Source organism: Arachis stenosperma, chromosome 7 (genome assembly GCF_014773155.1).
Source record: "Arachis stenosperma cultivar V10309 chromosome 7, arast.V10309.gnm1.PFL2, whole genome shotgun sequence".
Classification (NCBI taxonomy): domain Eukaryota; kingdom Viridiplantae; phylum Streptophyta; class Magnoliopsida; order Fabales; family Fabaceae; genus Arachis; species Arachis stenosperma.
Genome location: NC_080383.1, coordinates 1,735,371 through 1,756,476, shown reverse-complemented (window position 1 = coordinate 1,756,476; position 21,106 = coordinate 1,735,371). Strand labels below are relative to the sequence as shown.

At 34.8% G+C, this 21,106-nt stretch overlaps 1 protein-coding gene and 2 pseudogenes across 1 annotated transcript; all 3 read left to right on the top strand.

Annotated features, from left to right (window-relative positions):
* The first annotated feature begins 4,607 nt into the window (after positions 1 to 4,607).
* On the top strand, positions 4,608 to 7,358 carry LOC130941309 (receptor-like protein 54; annotated as a pseudogene).
* On the top strand, positions 7,235 to 8,059 carry LOC130941311 (uncharacterized; annotated as a pseudogene).
* A 2,944-nt stretch (positions 8,060 to 11,003) lies between these two features.
* LOC130941310 (uncharacterized) lies at positions 11,004 to 13,714 on the top strand. The gene has a single exon (XM_057869768.1). The coding sequence runs from the start codon at positions 12,959 to 12,961 to the stop codon at positions 13,568 to 13,570; it is 612 nt and encodes a 203-aa protein (XP_057725751.1). The 5' UTR covers positions 11,004 to 12,958; the 3' UTR covers positions 13,571 to 13,714.
* Positions 13,715 to 21,106: the final 7,392 nt, after the last annotated feature.

Genomic DNA, 21,106 nt, shown 5'->3' with positions numbered 1-21,106 from the left:
CATGCAAATACCTCTAGTCCTTCCTTGGTCACCACTCTTTATCAATCCGAGCGCTCCATCCTTGGCTTCCTCTCCAAGATGGATTTCTGGCCCTTGATGCTTCATGATGATGATGACTTCATCTGCTTCAACTTCTGCCTTCAACCATCACTTCGCCACTCTAGCTACTCCCTGTGGTGGTTGATCAGAGCCGAAGACAAGTCACGCCTCCAAGATCTTTCTGCTGGCCGAATCTTCTTCATTCTTTTTGGGTATGAAGAAGCCAGGATCTCATCACAAAATCTTACCATAAGTGATGCAGATCTTAGCCACAGCATACTTTTCCTTTTCTTTTTCGTGCCATCAACTCGATGGTCTTGTAGCTTGTCCTCCCTTCCTTTCGGTAGCTTACATTTGCTTCCATGGCTACCATTGTTTCCTGTGTATTAACCGAAGAAGAGAGGAAAGAGATGAGAGAGAAGAGAGAGAAATTGAACATTGACTAAAGCAAGATTGATGAAGCAAAATAAATGTTCACTTCCCTTTACTGAGTAACGTGTAGCTCAATGATGTCCATCAAATCAAAGTCACTCATATTCTCTCTCATAGTTCCCATGCAATATATTGTAATTAAATGAATTTTGGAATCCATCTAATGTTTGAATCTTTGGATCCGTTGAAAGCAATTTTGCTTTCTTCCTTCTTTGGTTTCGGATCATGCATGAGGAACTCTTGTAAAATATGGGCTTGATTGCAACAATATTTGATCTTGGCCCATTAATAACATTTGCTTTCCTGATAAGATTTGGAGCATGCATAAAACTAATGGAAAGCATGTGATCCACTTGGGCTTAGAGCAATCAAAATCATTTGGGCCCAAGCAACATTAAAACAGCCATTTTCAATTTATTATCAAAACCAAGGCTGAATGCAAATTGGGCTAGCACCATTTTTATTTTCGGCCCAATTTAATTCCTGCATTACAAAATTATTAATTAGCATATAATCAATTAATATTATTAATAATTTTGTAATTATATATTTTAACAATGTTTGTTCATCACAAAAATTAATTTGGAGTTTTCCAAACTCATCACTTTACTAATCTTTTATTTAATACAAACTAACCATCAGCTGAAAGCAGAGATGCTAATTGCTATACAAAGAGATGTTAGTGTTGATCAAGAAAAATGGAAATTAAGAAGAACACAATTGCAATTTCAGTTTTCTTGCTATTCAAGCTATTTTAGCAAACTGTTTCTTTCAACTCTTTCTGCATTCTTAAAGTTCCAGCTTCGATTTACACACTTACCCAATAATATAACTTTCGGTATATTTTGCTTCTTTGTTACCAAAATTGGCTTGTTACAGCGAGTATAATTAATAATTCTAAGGGAGAAAAAATCAAGCTTCCTACTCCATGACACATAGGAACAAACAAACAAATTAAAACCATATAAGCCTCTCACTCCAACTCTTTTTTCTCATTTGACTCATTCAAATGATAAAGAAATTAAATTATTCTAAGTTCTAACTCATCCATGACGCTATTTTCATAAGTAGTTTCCATTCATAAGGTCCACCTCGCTCTTGATGGTGCCTCTTTTGTTTTAGAAGTCTTTTATATTTCCTATCCCCATTAATTTCCACATATAACATTTTGTATTATATATTGACCTTGGTTTCAGCTTGTATATATTATAAGAGGAGTGTTACACATACAAGTCTTTTTGACTTACAAGTCTTACAAGTTACTACGCCTTTTAATGCGTTATTCAACGTTTTCTGTTTTCAAAGCGCTACACTCAGAACGGTTCTTCCTCTTCCTCTTCCTCTTCTTCTTTTCTGAATTATGCAACGAATTTTGGGTGTATTTCTTAAATCCTTTGGGTGTATTTTTCGTAATCCTTTGGGTGTATTTCTGTAATCCTTTTGAAGATAATGAAACTTCAGAAATACACCCAAACAATTACAGAAGTACACCCAAAATGATTACAGAAATACACCCAAAGGATTATAGAAATACACCCAAACGGTTACAGGAATTCACCCAAACGATTATAGAAATACACCCAAAGAATTACAGAAAATACACCCAAAAGATTACAAAACTACACCCAAAGGATTTAAAGAAATACACCCAAAATTCGTTGAAGTACATCTTATGCATAATTCAGAACTCTTTCTCTTTCTCCTCCTTATCTTCTGCTGCTTCTTCTTCTTCAAAAACGATTTCACCATGAAAAATCGAAAAAAAAGAGAAAACAGAGAGAAAAGAACGTAAATGAAGAAGAAGAGGAAGACGAGGAAGAAGAACGTGCAGAAACGAAAGAAAAGGAGAAGAAGAAGAGTAAGAGGAAGAAGAACGTGCAGCAAGAAGAAGAAGGAGAAAGAGAAGGCAAGAAACGAAAGAAAAGAAGAAGGAGAAGACGAAGAGGAAGAAGAATGGTTCGAAACGCGTTTTGAGCGTTAGTTTTAATTGAACTTGTAAGCCTTAGCCTTAATCGCTTGTATGCGAAAAATTACTCATATATTATAATATCCCCTGTTAATTTGTTCCTTAGGCATGGGAAGAAACACAGCAAATAGGGGTGGCAATGGCGTGGGTAGGGGCGGATTTTTGCTCTACCCGACCCCGCCCTGCCGTATAATAATCAACATAGAACCTGCCCCGCTTCTATTCGCGGGTAGTAAAACGTTGAACCCTAACCCGCTCCGTCCCTACCCGCCCCTATAATTATTAAAATCTAATAAATAAAATAAAATTTTAAAATTTATATAACTATCACCACATATATAACATAAATTAAAGTAAAAAATTTAAATATGATACAATATTATTAATTATTTACTAATTATTTTATATATATTATACATATTATATGTTAAAATTATATATTTTTTATATATAGTGGGACGGATAGGGGCGGATATTACGTAAATCCGATCGCGCCCCACCCCGAGCGGATAGGGGCGGAGTGGGTACCTGCGGATTTCGGATGGTATTGCCATCCCTAATAACAGCAAACAAACATATAACTATTAACGTGATTTCATGGACAAAACGCTGGTCAGTCAACCTAAGGTTCTCCACAAATATCTTTTATATATTATGGAAAATTATCTTCTCAATTATTTTATTCTACTTTTTCTCATATCTTTGTCCCACTAACAGAAACTAATGTTAATTTTAAAATTAAAGGAGCATGTTTTTTTATTAGTTAATTTTAACAAGACTCATTTTATGTCCAAAAAGGAATATTATTTTTCACTAAAATTTATGAGACTTAAATGGTTGTAAGAATATAAATTTGGTAGTATTTTATCTTGTGAGATGAATAACTCTTAAAATTAAGTCAATGCTACTCAATTAAGAATATCATATTTCAAACTAGTTTCCATTATTCTAAGTTTCTAACCCATCCATATGACGCTATTTTCAAATGTAGTTTCCACTCATTTACATGGACCTCTCAATGTATACACCTAGCATGATTTATAAAAATCGCCTAAAGAAATTAAATAGCCACATATAACTGGGTCAAAAATAGTGTACATATAAATGTTATTGAATACCATGCAAGACAAATCTCCTTGCTTCTTTTCCTTAATTGATTTCTAGCTAATGAAAGTAAGCCACATATATATTGTTAGTGTTGCGAGAAGTGTTGAAGTTAGTCACACATTAAAAAAAGCAAAGGAAGAAAGCAAGGAAGAGTGATTAGTTTATAAAATGAGAGATTCATTAACTTGACACCTTAAAGTTTTTAGTTGGATGTGATGTCTTCTCATTTTATGTTCTCTTACTTGATTCCTCCCCGAAATCTCCCCGATGGTCGAGAGCTCTCCACGGTGGCCCAACATATATATACGTAGCCAATCAAGTGAATCTGGATAAACTTGATCAAGTTTCTTCCAAAAAAAAAAAAGTTTAATTTTTTGTTTACTATTTCAATTATTATTATGTGAAGCTAATCAGTGGTTTAAGCAACAAGGATAAAGCAATAATGGTTTATAAAATTTGATGGTTGGAGACTTGGAGTAAATATAAATTAAAATACTATTATTGCTTTAACCAAGGCCGGTTAATAATACTCTAAGTAGAGAACCACATATATCTAAATCTGACGTTAGAAGAAAACTACTTATTAGACTTTGATTTGGTCTTATTGGACATTGATGATACATTGGGATAATATGAACATTATTATTTGGCTATAAATACATGAATCTTGATATATGTGATATGAGTCTTATAAAACTATCAAGGAATAATCAATAATGATGTTGGTGGTTGTTAGAGTGGTGGTGTGTTTGCACATATTTAGACGTTGTTCCACTTTGCATGTTTGTCTTCTCATTCATGCCATCCAGAAGAGAGTTCTGCATTGCTTCACTTCAAGACCCAACTCATTACTAACACTAACTTTTATGAGGATGATTATTTATATGCCGAAGGCTGCTCCCATGTTTATCCAAAGATGAGGACGTGGGAAAATAGGAGAGATTGTTGCTCATGGATGGGTGTCACGTGCCACTCTCTGTCTGGTCACGTGATTGATCTTGATCACAGTTGCAGTGGACTTGTAGGTAATATCCATCCTAACAGCACTCTTTTCCATCTTACTCATCTCCAAACACTTAGCCTTGCTTATAATAATATTTATGGGTCTGAATTGCCATCTCAGTTTGGTGGGTTTGTGAGTCTCACACACTTTGAATTTATCTTTTTGTGATTTCAAAGGTGATGTTCCTTCTCAAATCTCACACCTTTCTAAATTACAATCACTTGATCTCTCTTCGAACTATGGTTTAAAGTGGAAAGAAACCACTTGGAAGAGAATGTTGCAAAACGCAACAGCTTTATCTGAGATTGTATTGGATTATACAAACATGTCTTTAATTGACCCAACAAGTCCCTTGTCTTTGATTGCCAACATGTCTTCCTCCTTGATTACTCTTAGTCTTGTTCAGAGTTCCATAAGGGGCTATTTGACAAGTGACATATTCTGTTTACCTAATCTTCAAAAGCTCAATCTAGGTGTCAATCAAGACATTCAAATCCATCTTCCAAACTTGAATTGTAGCACTTCTCTCAGTGTCTTGGATCTTTCATTTTGTCAATTCCCAGGATCACAAATCCCTTCTTCCTTTTCTAACTTCACATATCTAACTTATTTGGACTTGTCTGCAACTGAACTCAATGGTTCAATCCCATCATTCCTCTCAAATCTTCAACATCTCACTCACTTAGACCTTTCAGGCAATACATTTAGTGGCCAATTTCCAAATATACTCGGTCAACTGACCAAATTACAAACACTCAGTCTTCAGGGTAACAATTTAGGAGGGAAGTTATTGCTATCTTCATTAGCTAACTTAACTCAAATATCTCGATTGGATTGTTCTCATAATAAGTTTCAGGGGCCTCTACCTAGCAAAATAACCGGTTTTTTAAGTTTGACTGAACTGGTTTTGAATGATAACATGCTAAATGAGACAATTCCATCTTGGTGTTTCTCTTTGCCATTTTTAACATCCTTAGATCTATCAAATAATCAGTTTACAGGGCATATAAGTTCATTCTCATCCCATTCTTTGCAGTATCTACAGTTATGTGGGAATAAATTACAAGGAAATATTCCAGAATCAATGTTTAACCTTGTAAACCTCACTGACTTATGTTTGTCTTCAGGAAATTGGAGTGGTTCCCTCCACTTTCCACAAAACCTTGAAGCTTCCAATATTAGTTACAAGTTCACCAACTTGGTAAGATTGCAGTTGTTGCAGATCGATTTAACTAATTTTTCCAAAATCTCATGGAAATTTCCAAAGTTGAAAGAACTCGAATTATCAGAGAATAAACTTGAAGGAGAAGTGCCCCAATGGATACAAGATATTGATTCATTAGAGCAGTTGAAACTTGCATATAATCAATTGTCATCAATAGGTCAATTCCCATGGCATCAACTTGACTACCTTGATCTTAGTTTCAACTTGCTAACTTATGACAATATTTCCTTCATTTGCAATGCAAGTGCTCTTGTGATTGTCAACTTGTCACACAATAAGCTCAGAGGCACCATTCCACAATGCCTTGTCAATTCATCACGCATTTTGGTTCTGGATTTACAGATGAATAAACTTCATGGCAATTTGCCAAGTACATTTTCAAGCAGTCTCATGACATTGAATTTGAATGGGAACCACTTGGAAGGTCATTTGCCTAGATCTTTGTCCAATTGCAAATACTTGCTGGATTTGAATCTTGGAAACAATCAAATAGAGAATACATTTCCAAATTGGCTTCAAAGTTTAAAGAATTTGGAAATATTAGTTTTAAGATCCAATAAGTTGTATGGAACGATTGTCCTGTTTACTTGTTTTTGATATTTCATCCAATAACTTTAGTGGCCAGTTACCAAAATCCTACATAACAAGTTTTCAAGCCATGAACAGTGTTGATGGACCTCAAGTGCCAAGAAGTTTTGGTTACATCGAAGTTAGTTATGGCCTTACTGTTATTAATATGGCAGGCATCACTTATCAAGATTATGAGGATTCTATGATTGCAACAATTAAAGGAGTCAGTGTCACTTTTGGGAAAATTCCAAATGGCTTTGCAATTATTGATTTGTCAGAAAACAAATTTGAAGGAGAGATTCCAGATGTGTTTGGAGAGCTTCAAGCACTCATAAGCCTCAACCTTTCACATAACAGCCTCATTGGTCCTATTCCTCGCTCTTTGGGAAATTTGACAAACCTCGAATCATTAGACCTCTCCTCAAATATGCTTGATGGGAAAATCCCTGCTGAACTGACCAATATGAATGAACTTTCTAGCATTCTTGAATCTTTCCAACAATCATCTCGAGGGATCAATACCTAGAGGAGGACAATTTGATACATTTTCAAACAATTCTTATGAGGAAAACTTGGGGCTATGTGGATTGCCATTGTCAGTTCAATGCAATAATGATGTCCCTCAACAACAATGTCAATCTTCTGAGGTTGAAGACAAATTTGGGTTTGGATGGAAACCAGTGGCAATAGGATATGCATGTGGAATGGTACTTGGAATTGGCTTGGGATGTTGTGTTTTCTCAATTGGGAAGCCTCAATTGTAAAATCCCTACAATACCCCTTGTTCCTCTTTTTTTCAAACCAAACCCTAACCCTCTCCTAACACACTCACTCACCTCTCACTACCGCACACACTCTCACTCCCCTCACACCTCTTCCTCACAGCACGCACACCCAGACTCTGACGGAAAAAAAGAAAGAAAGAAAAAGGAAAGAGAGAAAAGGGGAGACTGCGAGAAGAGAATGGAGGAGGAAGGCGGGAGCTGTCCACGCCGAGCCACCATGCGAGGAGAGAGAGAGAGAGTCGCACCTCATCACCGCCGGCTTGGAGCACGCCGTTCGTGTCCCGTCGCGTCGCCGCCAGCCGCGTCCAGCTCGCTGCAGTCGCCATCAGAGGCCAAAACCGAGAGAGGTGCGTCCGAGAGGAGGGACGAGTGCGAGAGAGGAGACGCGGAAGGACTGCCGCCGTTCTGCCTCGCCACCGTCGAACTGCTACAGTCGCCGCGCCTTGTCTCCGTCGCCGCTAAGCTTCAACCGCCGCCATCTCTGTTGGGGGTCACCGTCATTGCTGAATGAAGAGGGAGAGTTTGAGTCGGCCAGTGAAGGGAGGAAGAAAGAGTCGCGATGGAGGAGCCGTTCACCATCGTCGCGTCTGCTGTTGCCATCAACGGAGCTCGTCATCAGGGGAGCATCACCGATGTCACTACTAATGAACCGTCTCCGTCCCTGTTGTGATCTTGCTCAGCCCTACACCCCTTCATTCTTGTCTCTAAATCAGCACAATTTTTCCCCTGTTCTGACTCCATGTATGAAACTTGCTATCATGGAACAGTGGGAGCTGTTGATGTTATGATTACATCTGCGATGTAGCCATGGAAGTTGTTGCCACCGTCTCGATCCAAATTCTGCGCTCATTCATTTCATTTTACTTCAATCCTCCTCATCTTGGATTCTAGCACTCTGGGTTCGATATCTTCGGTCCCTTAGGACCATGTTGTGAGTAGGCTTTACATTTATAATTATTTGACTTTACATCTATAATTATTTTGATATATGCTGCTTGAATTTATGACTTTACTTACAAGTTATCAATCAAGGATTTGAATTTGATTTTAATAATGGATTTATTAGAACTAAATATTTATTTCCGTGAAATTCAGATTTTTAACCTGCACATGAGACTGTATACATGTTTGATGAAGTTTTGAATTATTTCAGAATATTCGATTTTATTTGAATATGTGTTTTTGTAACATTAAAGTATTATGGATACTTACTTATATGCTCTGAATTTGTAAAATATATTCGACATTTCATTTGATTGAACAAGATTTTTTATTAGAAAGTATTATTAATTTGATTTGATACTATATATATTTGAAAGATCAAAGATTGGTTGTATTTGAAATTATATTTTTTGAATTGGTTTGGGAGGCTCGTATTAGAAAACCGTAGTTAACGGCGGTTATGACGTTAACCTAGATGCATCTGGCTCAGACCTCAGCTAGCAGGGGCGTTGCTAGCCTAACGTGTAGGCCACACGTTGGATCTGTTATTCCGTACGGATACACGAGAGGAAAGGGCTACCCTTAGAGGTGAAGCTGCCTAAGTGTGGACTATTTGATTTTATTTCTGTATGAGAACTCCCTTATTGATTCATATATTTATATAAATTATTATTTTCTAACTAAAATTATTTTTATGATAATGTTTATATGGTCTCATGTGGATTATAGATGTATTGTCTAGTCACTGGGTTGCAAAACTCATTCTGTTTTTCTAAAAATATTTTTTAGGAACAAATACTTGAATGTGTGAGCCTTCTATTCAAGAGTAATGATCTGCAATTGGTACTTCATTTTTTTGTTGAGTTCTTAGACGTCATATACTCCATATGTCACAGGCAGGATCCATCCATACCTATTTATTTTACCTTTTATTAAAAATATGAAATTATTCATTTTAGAAACTGTAAATTTCTTTAAAATATTTGTAACTTTCTTATTTAATTTATATTTGTGTCTGATAGGCTTGCTAAGGAACTGTTTCCTTGAGCGCCGGTCATGGTTCATTTTGGGCCGTGACAAAGTGGTATCAGAGCCTGGTTTAATCTGTGTAATATGGAGCAAGTGTCCTATGATAGGATCACAATTGTATAAATAGAAGCGCGCCTATTTGTACAAATTGTGGCACTATCAAAGGCCTATAGGAATGTCCTCTTTGTCCTCTATGTCATTGTTGTCTTCTGATTATTGAGAGCATGCGTCCTCTACCGCTTGTTACTACCCTTGTCCTTTTGTACCCAATCTTGACATATTCATTGGTAGATTTTCTCGAATGTGTTTTTGCAAGGGTTTCAGTTTTGGTTCTGGTTCGCGATTTCTCTCCTAGCTAGTTCTAATTTTCTCCGATTTTGTGAATGTGTGCTTTAATCTACTTCGTCCTTGGGTTGTTCTCTATGATTCCTAGTGTCAATAGTTCATGAGTTACTTAAAAGATTCGATTTATGTTTGTTGTGAATTACCATCTGATTTCCTTATAGAATTGTATTTGGATTTGTGGATTGCATGAATTTGCTGAGTTTCTGATCGAGATGCTTTGTTCTGGATTTGATAAGCGATATTGAGATTTTCCTTCTTATGTTGATGATTTTTGAAGCTAACATAATTTTGATTAGCTTTTGATTCGTTTTTCAAATCAATAATTTTGAAAACAGCTATTTAGTTGCTCAAGAAGGACTATGTGATACAACATATGAATAGAGTGTTATTGTTGTTTGTTCGATTGTTGATTTTCTTTGCTTAAATGTAGTGAATTATTTGGGTGATAAGTTAGCTGGATCGAAATTTTTCTTTTCGATCTAGAAGTTTAGTTTTGTTTTTCTAATTGAGGATCTGTTTTCATTATGGTTCTTTGATGCTGAATATGACTTTTTGTCACGAAACTATTTCCTGCTTGATAAGTTGAGAGAAAGATTGTGAGCGCTTGCCTTTTGGTTGGTGATTATAAGATGAATTTTGCTTTTGAGTATGATCTGAAACCTGAGAATTTTCTTAACCCTTGTTTTTCTGAAAATTTCCTTATTTTCAACTATTGTTCTTATTCTCAGAGGTTTAGGGAGATTGATTTTCTTGATTTAATTTGTAGTGCCTTTGTGATATTTGGAAGTAGATCTTAGAGATTGGAAAGAATTGTTGACAATTTTTGATAAAAAGACTAGATATCTAATTTCTTAAAGCAAAATAAATTATTTATACGAATTTTTTTTCTTTATTATATTCAACTAATTATTATAAACCATGCTTTCTTATTATGTACCCCTTAATAACTCTAGTTTTAAAATTATCTGATTTCTCAACGAAACTTGATGTTTCATGAATTACATTTGGTTGGGTTTGTGGAATAAAATAGTGTAAGTAAAATTATGTACTTACTTGAGCTATATAATGATACTTTAAATTAAATTTTCACTAGGATTGAAAATATATTATTTATTTTAATGTGATAATATAGGATTTTTGTGAACTTTGTTGCTTTTAAATTTATAAGTGGGAATCAATATTCAAAACAACTTGAGATTTTATTAGGACAATCATAATATATAGAGACTATTTTGGTAAATTTTTCAACAAGTTAGGATTTTTTTTATTAATGATTAGTAATTTGAAAGTCTTTTCTCTTGTAACGAAGTTATTGCTAATTTTATTATTAGTATTATGGAGTATTTACTTGAATATTTTCTTGCTTTACATCTTAATCATTAGCTTCTTTGTCACGATTATGGAAGCTCTGTTCTCTTGCTTTACACTCATTTAAGTATTTAATTATTATAATTCTTGACTCTTTGCAAAGTTGTTAAAGTATTTCAGCATTTGACGTTTTGATTCAGTTATACATAAAACCTCACCATTACTTTAAGCTTTTCCTTTCCTTTTTCTTTTGAGAAATTTCTTTTACAAGGATTTCACATCTTCCTCCAACCATTGATGATTATATGCTCCTATTTTCATTTTATTTATTCTTCTGCATATTAAAATTTTAAGAGCCATTAATATCGGTTGAAAACTGCTACAAAGCAGATATAGATATTTGTCTATATAAAATATGTGCATCAGTGTATGCATAATGACTGGTTTACAATTGGTAATTTATAGTTTATAGTTGTTGTTCTCCTTTTCACATAAAAAATAGTCAACCTTTTTCTATAACCATAGTTATACTTGCATGTGTGTTTTCCATTTACCCCAAAAAAAAAAAAAAGAAAAAAAAAAGAAGAAGAAAGTAGTTATTATAATTGATCCTAGTGTGTTAATTGCCAATACTTTAAATTTTAGTTTTATTATTATTATTATTTTATATGTGAATTTATTTCTAACTTCATACTAAGTTTAACTACATGATTATAGGGAATTATTTAACTTTATTTTACAATAATGACAAAAATGAGTTAAATGTATAGGTGAATTTTGGCCTTGGGAATAATGAGATGATTGCTTGCATTTCCTCATTATATTTTACGTTATTTATCTTTTATTTATAGTCAAAAGCTATTAAATTTTATTTTAGTATACTTAATATTTAAGGTTATGGTAATAATTATTTCAAATGGCCTTTGTCAAAGAATTCTAGATAAGAGAAAATGAGGATGTTAATTTTTGTGACAATTACTGTTTTTAATTTTCATAACTGTACAATTGTTTTTCTAAAAGGTGCAATCAAATCTTCTATTTGTTGTTTTGCTTTGTCCCTCTGTTATTGTCTTTGTCTTGTTGCTTGGGATTTGGATTTATAATTGTTGTGGGTATTTTATTTACGTTATATATTTGTTGCTGTTTAGCTTTCCTTACCTATAGTGCTGTTGCTTCTTATTGTTTTCTTTAATTTCATTTGTCCTAGTGTTCTCATTTTGCTCGATAAATATTATAAAATTTTTAGGCCTTGCATGTTCTTCCTCTTCTTTGATTCTAAAAGATTGTGTGTTATTTAATTGTGTTCCTAGTCATTCTCTTAAATCTTTGTGAATATTACTGTTGATTTTAGTGGCCATCTCTTGTGAACTTCGTACTTCTTTGATCCAACATAAACTTGTTTTGACTTCATACACCATCTTTTTCTTTTATTGTTCTATCGAAGTTTCTTGATTCGGATTTTCTTACTATGATGCGATTGATTCTCTTTTGGCATGCTTCACTATTTTTGTATATCCTTGTTTAGTTGCGATCCTACACATCTCCCCGAATTCTTGTGAACACCATCTGTGATGTTTTCTCTTTTCTGCCAAAGTTTAGAATCCTTTTAAGCAAACTCGTGTTTGTTTCAATGTTACGTGCGATTCTCAGATATAGCAAGCGATACGTTAGTTCTTTAGGACACAGCTACCGATGCGGAAGTTCAGAAAGTTGAAATTCGAACACTTCACATAAGACTGGTTGCTACCATAGATATGTACTACAGAACCAAGATTGTATTTAGAAAAGATTGACGAACGACGTGAAGAGGCTATGTATATCTGAGTTGTCAAGGGAACGAGAGTAGGGAAATGCCAATGACATCGTTTTATCATGATCCTATCTTGTAACTTTTGCACCTCGTTATGTTGATTTCTCATGTTCGGTAAAGTGCTAAAACCATGTAAAGTTTTGAAGATTATATCAATTTTCGAGGACGAAAATTTTTATAAGGAGGGTAGAATGTAAAATCCCTACAATACCCCTTGTTCCTCTTTTTTTCAAACCAAACCCTAACCCTCTTCTAACACACTCACTCACCTCTCACTACCGCACACACTCTCACTCCCCTTACACCCTCTTCCTCACAGCACGCACACCCAGACTCTGACGGAAGAAAAGAAAGAAAGAAAAAGAAAAGAGAGAAAAGGGGAGACTGCGAGAAGAGAATGGAGGAGGAAGGCGGGAGCTGTCCACGCCGAGCCACCATGCGAGGAGAGAGAGAGAGAGAGTCGCACCTCATCACCGCCGGCTTGGAGCACGCCGTTCGTGTCCCGTCGCGTCGCCGCCAGCCGCGTCCAGCTCGCTGCAGTCGCCATCAGAGGCCAAAACCGAGAGAGGTGCGTCCGAGAGGAGGGACGAGTGCGAGAGAGGAGACGCGGAAGGACTGCCGCCGTTCTGCCTCGCCACCGTCGAACTGCTACAGTCGCCGCGCCTTGTCTCCGTCGCCGCTAAGCTTCAACCGCCGCCATCTCTGTTGGGAGTCACCGTCATTGCTGAATGAAGAGGGAGAGTTTGAGTCGGCCAGTGAAGGGAGGAAGAAAGAGTCGCGATGGAGGAGCCGTTCACCGTCGTCGCGTCTGCTGTTGCCATCAACGGAGCTCGTCATCAGGGGAGCATCACCGATGTCACTACTAATGAACCGTCTCCGTCCCTGTTGTGATCTTGCTCAGCCCTACACCCCTTCATTCTTGTCTCTAAATCAGCACAATTTTTCCCCTGTTCTGACTCCATGTATGAAACTTGCTATCATGGAACAGTGGGAGCTGTTGATGTTATGATTACATCTGCGATGTAGCCATGGAAGTTGTTGCCACCGTCTCGATCCAAATTCTGCGCTCATTCATTTCATTTTACTTCAATCCTCCTCATCTTGGATTCTAGCACTCTGGGTTCGATATCTTCGGTCCCTTAGGACCATGTTGTGAGTAGGCTTTACATTTATAATTATTTTGATATATGCTGCTTGAATTTATGACTTTACTTACAAGTTATCAATCAAGGATTTGAATTTGATTTTAATAATGGATTTATTAGAACTAAATATTTATTTCCGTGAAATTCAGATTTTTAACCTGCACATGAGACTGTATACATGTTTGATGAAGTTTTGAATTATTTCAGAATATTCGATTTTATTTGAATATGTGTTTTTGTAACATCAAAGTATTATGGATACTTACTTATATGCTCTGAATTTGTAAAATATATTCGACATTTCATTTGATTGAACAAGATTTTTTATTAGAAAGTATTATTAATTTGATTTGATACTATATATATTTGAAAGATCAAAGATTGGTTGTATTTGAAATTATATTTTTTGAATTGGTTTGGGAGGCTCGTATTAGAAAATCGTAGTTAACGGCGGTTATGACGTTAACCTAGATGCATCTGGCTCAGACCTCAGCTAGCAGGGGCGTTGCTAGCCTGACGTGTAGGGCACACGTTGGATCTGTTATTCCGTACGGACACACGAGAGGAAAGGGCTACCCTTAGAGGTGAAGCAGCCTAAGTGTGGACTATTTGATTTTATTTCTGTATGAGAACTCTCTTATTGATTCACATATTTATATAAATTATTATTTTCTAACTAAAATTATTTTTATGATAATGTTTATATGGTCTCATGTGGATTATAGATGTATTGTCTAGTCACTGGGTTGCAAAATTCATTCCGTTTTTCTAAAAATATTTTTCAGGAACAAATACTTGAATGTGTGAGCCTTCTATTCAAGAGTAATGATCTGCAATTGGTACTTCATTTTTTTGTTGAATTCTTAGACGTCATATGCTCCATATGTCACAGGCAGGATCCATCCATACCTATTTATTTTACTTTTTATTAAAAATATGAAATTATTCATTTTAGAAACTATAAATTTCTTTAAAATATTTGTAACTTTCTTATTTAATTTATATTTGAGTCTGATAGGCTTACTAGAGAACTGTTTCCTTGAGCGCCGGTCATGGTTCATTTTGGACCGTGACATCAATGGCTTGTGATCATCTTTGAAGGCAAAAGAATGAAAAAGAGAAGCCGTAGAAACCGGCATGCAAGAACAACTTAATGGCTACAACTTCTGCCTGGAAATTCTGTTTTTATCTTTTGTTGTGATCTAAATATGTAATAATTTATGCTTTTATATTTTATTTGTCATGAGAGTGTATTTTTTTTTCTTTTACATATCTGCAAGTTTTGGTGATATTTGAACTTATTATATTTGTAAGTGTGTTGGTTGTTGTGAAGTGAATTATGTAGTTATAGTATATAATTGTCTCTCCAATATATTATATTTTTATGTTTTCATCATTCAAATTAAACAACACTTATTAGTTTCAACTCTTTCACTTAATCATACTGTTTAGTGTCCCAAGTCCCAACTTCTAACCAACCATACACTTGTCAATATCTTTGCTAATCTCTTTTTTATTTTAATATAAACTAAGCCAAAAACATAGAAGATAATAATCATTAAAAACATATATTACAGAAATAAAAATGTTGAACAAGGATAAACACTACCCCGACAGAGCAAGGATTAAAATTCCATTTAAAAGTTTGTTGTTGACCAATAAATTGCTATATGCACAAAGAACCTTCCAACAATTATTTAAATGAATTAGTAAACTACCTGTTAGACTAACGCAAATTTATTTGCACCTCTTTTACTTTAATTATCAGTTTTTCTTTGTTGGTCGTGATTTTTAATTATCAGTATGTGAAACAAAAATGTCTAATCTTTTTGTGGTGCAACTTTTGTTGGTCACTAAGTGCAACTTTTTGTTCTACATAGGCATTAGTATGCTACTCGACGCTGTATTTTTGTGCTTTTAATGGTTCTATACTTCTATTGCTAAGAGCTTTATATAAGTTTACAAGTTACATATGTTGCAATAAAAGAGAAAACATATTTTTTTTAAGGATATAATGTGTTGTAATTTTTAAATTAATAAGTTATATGGGCCAATTGTCAGCTTCAAAACCAAAGATTAATTTCCAAGTTTTTTTTTTGTTATCAGAATAAATATGTAAATTCCCAAGTTTAATTGTATAATTTTAACAATTTGTTATTATTTTAAAAGATCTCAAAATGAATCGATTCTTTTGTATTAAAAACTAATTTGTGTTATAATAATATTTTTTAGGATTTAATTATTGTATATTAAAATTTAGATTTAATTATTTTGTTGGTCTTTCTAAATTTATCAAATTTACAATTATATCTCTATAATTATAAAAAACTTTTAATATAATAAAAAATATTTAAAACTAAAATTGTAATTTAAAATCGCTGAATACCAATTTAAATATTTATTCTAATTTTTTTATATCTTGCAATAAAACCACATCAATTCATCCCAACAAATACGACTCGTTATTGTTGTAAAATAAAGGATATATAAAATAAAGATGTATAAATAGAAGACTCTATTATTAATATAATTAGCTCAATAATTTTTATATATATATAATAATATTATATGTTGTATTGTGTATATATATACAAAGATAAGAAAAAGTATTAAAAATAAAGAGAGAGAGAATTGCATTTGATACTATCTCAATATAATAAAGATGGTTAATATTGCTATTAATATTATATGTAAAGAGTAATAGAAAATAGAATTTAAAATACTTATAAATTAAAAGAAGAGAAAAAATTGTAATAGTAATATAAGGAGAAGGGTATTTGATTGCAACATAAAAGAGGATTGATTTATTTGTATGAAAAGGAAGGAAGAATAGTATTTTTGTTCTGTTGTTATGTAACTTTCAGAGGCTTGGACCTCTATTTATAGATGTACATAGGATAGATTTTCAAATGCTTATTAAAAGCATTCTTCCTTGAGAATACTACACCGCCCTTCATAAATGGGCATCCACATAACAAATCTTATCTCAACACTCCCCCTTGGATGTCCATTTAGGATTATTGCCTCGTTAAAACCTTATTAAAGAAAAACCCAGTGGGAAAAAAACCTTAGTGAAGGAAAAAGAGTACAATATCCTTTAGTGATGGGGACTGCCTCATTAAAAACCTTGTCAAGAAAAACCCAATGAGAAAAAAACCTGACCAAGGGAAAAAGAGTACAGTCTCCCCCTCTTGCCGACATCATTTAATGTCTCGAAATCGGCGCATTCCAATCTCATGTACCAATCTTTCAAAGGAGGATTTTGGGAGTGACTTTGTAAATAAATCTGCCAGATTGTCACTTGAACGGATCTGTTAGACATCAATTGTCCCTTGATTTTGAAGGTCATGAGTGAAAAAGAATTCGGGAGAAATATGCTTTGTTCTATCACCTTTGATGTATCCACCCTTAAGTTGAGCAATGCATGCTGTATTATCTTCAAACAGGACAGTTGGAGCTATCTTATGATCAATTAGTCCACATGATAATAGAATATATTGAATCAGACTCCTCAGCCAAAAACACTCACGACTAGCTTCATGAATCGCCAGTATTTCAGCATGATTAGAGGATGTTGCAGCAATCGTCTGTTTCGTGGACCTCCAAGATATAGCTGTACCACCATATGTGAACAGGTATCCTGTTTGAGATCTCCCTTTATGTGGATCAGACAAGTATCCGGCATCTGCATAGCCAACTAGTTGTGACTTGGATCCATAGGGATAAAACAATCCCATATCAACCGTTCTATGAAGATATCGAAAAATTTGTTTGATTCCACTCCAATGTCTTCTGGTTGGAGAGGAACTATATCTTGCTAGTAAATTCACAGCAAATGATATGTCAGGTCGCGTATTATTAGCAAGATACATTAGCGCTCCAATGGCACTAAGATATGGTACTTCAGGACCAAGGATATCTTCATTTTCTTCTTTAGGACGGAATTGATCCTTTTTCACATCCAAAGATCTTACGATCATTGGTGTACTTAATGGATGTGACTTATCCATATAAAATCTTTTCAAGATATTTTCTGTGTATGTTGTTTGATGAATAAAGATCCCGTCTTTTATATGCTCGATCTGCAGGCCGAGACAAAATTTAGTCATTCCAAGATCTTTCATCTCAAACTCTTCTTTTAGAGTTTTTATAATTGTTGGAATCTCTTCAGAAGTCCCAATGATATTTAAATCATCAACATACACAGCAATTATAACGAATCCAGATGCAGATTTCTTTATGAAAACACATGGGCAGATATCATCATTCTTGAATCCGTTTTTGGCCAGATACTCAGTAAGACGATTATACCACATTCGTCCAGATTGCTTTAGACCATATAAAGATCTTTGCAATTTGACTGAGTATAACCCTTGCGAATATTCATTGGATGGTTTAGATATCTTTAGTCCTTCAGGGACTTTCATATAGATATCCCGATCTAATGAGCCGTATAAATAGGCTGTTACCACATCCATTAAATGCATATGCAGTTTATGATATGCAGATAAACTGACCAAATAATGCAAAGTTATCGCATCCACTACAGGGGAATACGTTTCTTCATAATCTATACCGGGCCTTTGTGAAAAACCTTGTGCCACAAGTCGGGCTTTATAGCGCACAACTTCATTTTTCTCATTTCGTTTTCTCACAAATACCCACTTATATCCAATAGGTTTTACATCTTCAGGTGTACGGACTACAGGTCCAAAGACTTCACGTTTTACAAGTGAGTCTAATTCAGCCTTCATGGCTGCTTCCCATTTTGGCCAATCATTTCTTTGTCGACATTCTTCAACTGATCTTGGCTCAAGATCCTTACTTTCATGCATGATATCTATTGCCACATTATATGCAAATATTTCATTGACAATTATCTTATTTCGGTCCCATTTCTCTCCTGTAAAGACATAATTTATCGAGATCTCGTCATTTTCACAATTTTCAGGTACCTGAACGTCTTCTGGCGTTATATCAGAATTTTGGACAACTGCAGGTGTCTCTACTGTGTCTTTTTCAACAGGAATATTATTTACCTCTTTTCTCTTTCGAGGATTTTTATCTTTGGAACCGACAGGCCTGCCACGCTTCTGTCGTGTATTTGCTTTCGTGGCTATTTGTCCTGCTGGGACATCAATTTGAATTGGGGCATTTTCCGCCCTGCCACGCTTCTGGCGTGAATTTGCTTCAGTGGCTACTTGTCCTACTGAGACATCAATTCGAATTGGCGCATTTTCCGCTGGTATATAAGATTTGGTTATCCTCTTTGTATCGGAAAATGCATCAGGCAATTCATTTGCTATTCTTTGCAAATGTATAATCTTTTGAACTTCCAATTCTCATTGCCCTGATCGAGGATCTAAATGCATCAATGATGATGCATTCCAGTTAAGTTCCTTTTCAGGAAACTTATTCTCTCCCCCTAATGTTGGAAATTTTGATTCATCAAAATGACAATCCGCAAACCGGGCTTTAAACACATCACCAGTTTGTATCTCAAGATACCTCACTATAGAGGGAGAATCATATCCAACATATATCCCCAATTTTCTTTGGGGTCCCATTTTGGTGCGATTAGGTGGTGCAATGGGAACATATATCGCACACCCAAATATTCTTAAATGGGAAGCATTTGGCTGCAGGCCAAAAGCTAATTGCATAGGAGAGAACTGATGGTAACTCGTTGGCCTCAAACGAATAAGTGCTGCGGCATGTAAAACTGCATGCCCCCAAATCGAGGTTGGGAGATTAGTTCTCATAAGTAAGGGTCTAGCAATTAATTGGAGGCGTTTAATAAGTGATTCTGCTAACCCATTTTGTGTGTGAACATAAGCTATTGGATGTTCAACACTTATTCCATTAGCCATACAATAAGCATCAAAAGCTTGGGAAGTAAATTCACCAGCATTATCAAGACGAATTGCTTTAATTGGATTTTCTGGAAATTGTGCTTTTAATCGAATAATTTGAGCCAGTAATCTCGCAAACGCCAGGTTGCGAGAAGATAATAAGCACACATGTGACCATCTCGAAGATGCGTTTATGAGGACCATAAAATATCTAAAAGATCCACATGGTGGATGAATATGTCCACATATATCACCTTGAATCCTTTCTAGGAATTCAGGGGACTCAAATCCAATCTTTACTGGTGATGGCTTTAAAATTAGCTTTCCCTGAGAACATGCAGCACAACAAAATTCACTAGTTTTAAGAATCTTCTGGTTCTTTAGTGAATGTCCATGAGAGTTTTCAATAATTCTCCTCATCATGGTTGTTCCCGGATGACCCAATCGGTCGTGCCAAGTTATGAATTTATTTGGGCTAGTAAACTTTTGGTTTACAGTGGCATGTGATTCAATTGCACTAATCTTGGTATAATACAACCCAGATGAAAGTGAGGGTAATTTTTCTAATATAACTTTCTTATTTGAATCATGAGTTGTGATATATAAATACTCATGATTTCCCTCATTCATAGTCTCAATATGATATCCATTTCGGCGAATATCTTTAAAGCTCAACAAGTTTCTACGAGACTTGGTAGACAATAGTGCATTATTTATTATGAATTTTGTTCCTCCAGGAAACAAAATTATAGCTCTTTCGGAGCCTTCAATCACATTGCCTGAGCCAATAATAGTATTAACACATTCTTCTTTTGGCACCAGATGGGTAAAATATATATCGCTTTTGAGAATTGTGTGCGAACTTGCACTATCCGCAAGGCATACATCTTCATTACATATCCTTGCCATTCTTCAAAAACAAATAATAATAAAATGAGTAGTATGCACAGTTAAATTGAATACTTGATCAGAATTATTTTTCTAAGAAACACTGTACATAAAATAATGTCATATACTAAAATTTTATTTTAAAATTTGACACATTTAATAATTTTAAAATTCATATTAATATTTCATTATTTATGTACATCACATTTGAAACTTAAATACATAGAAAATAAAACTTAACAATAAGTTCTTTACATTATTTATTTACATATATACTTCACAATTCCACATATTAAACTATTCCATCATTGATCAGATGACCAATATTTCCTTCAGGGTCCTCAAAGAAATCAGATACATCATAATGAGTGGTGGAGTTCTCAGCATCATTTGAAACAAAATTTGTTTCTTTTCCTTTGTCGTTCTTTTTCAAAGATGCCTGGTAAAGATCGACTAGGTGCCTTGGGGTACGACAGGTACGTGACCAATGGCCCTTTCCACCACAGCGGAAACACTTCTCCTCGGTTGATTTATTCTGCCCGATATTCCTTTCTTTATCCCACTTCTGGTGAGATCCTCTCTTTTGAACATAATTCTTTTTCCTTCCATAATTTTTTTGTTATTAAAAGCTTGCCATTTACCTCTTCTGGGGTAATGATT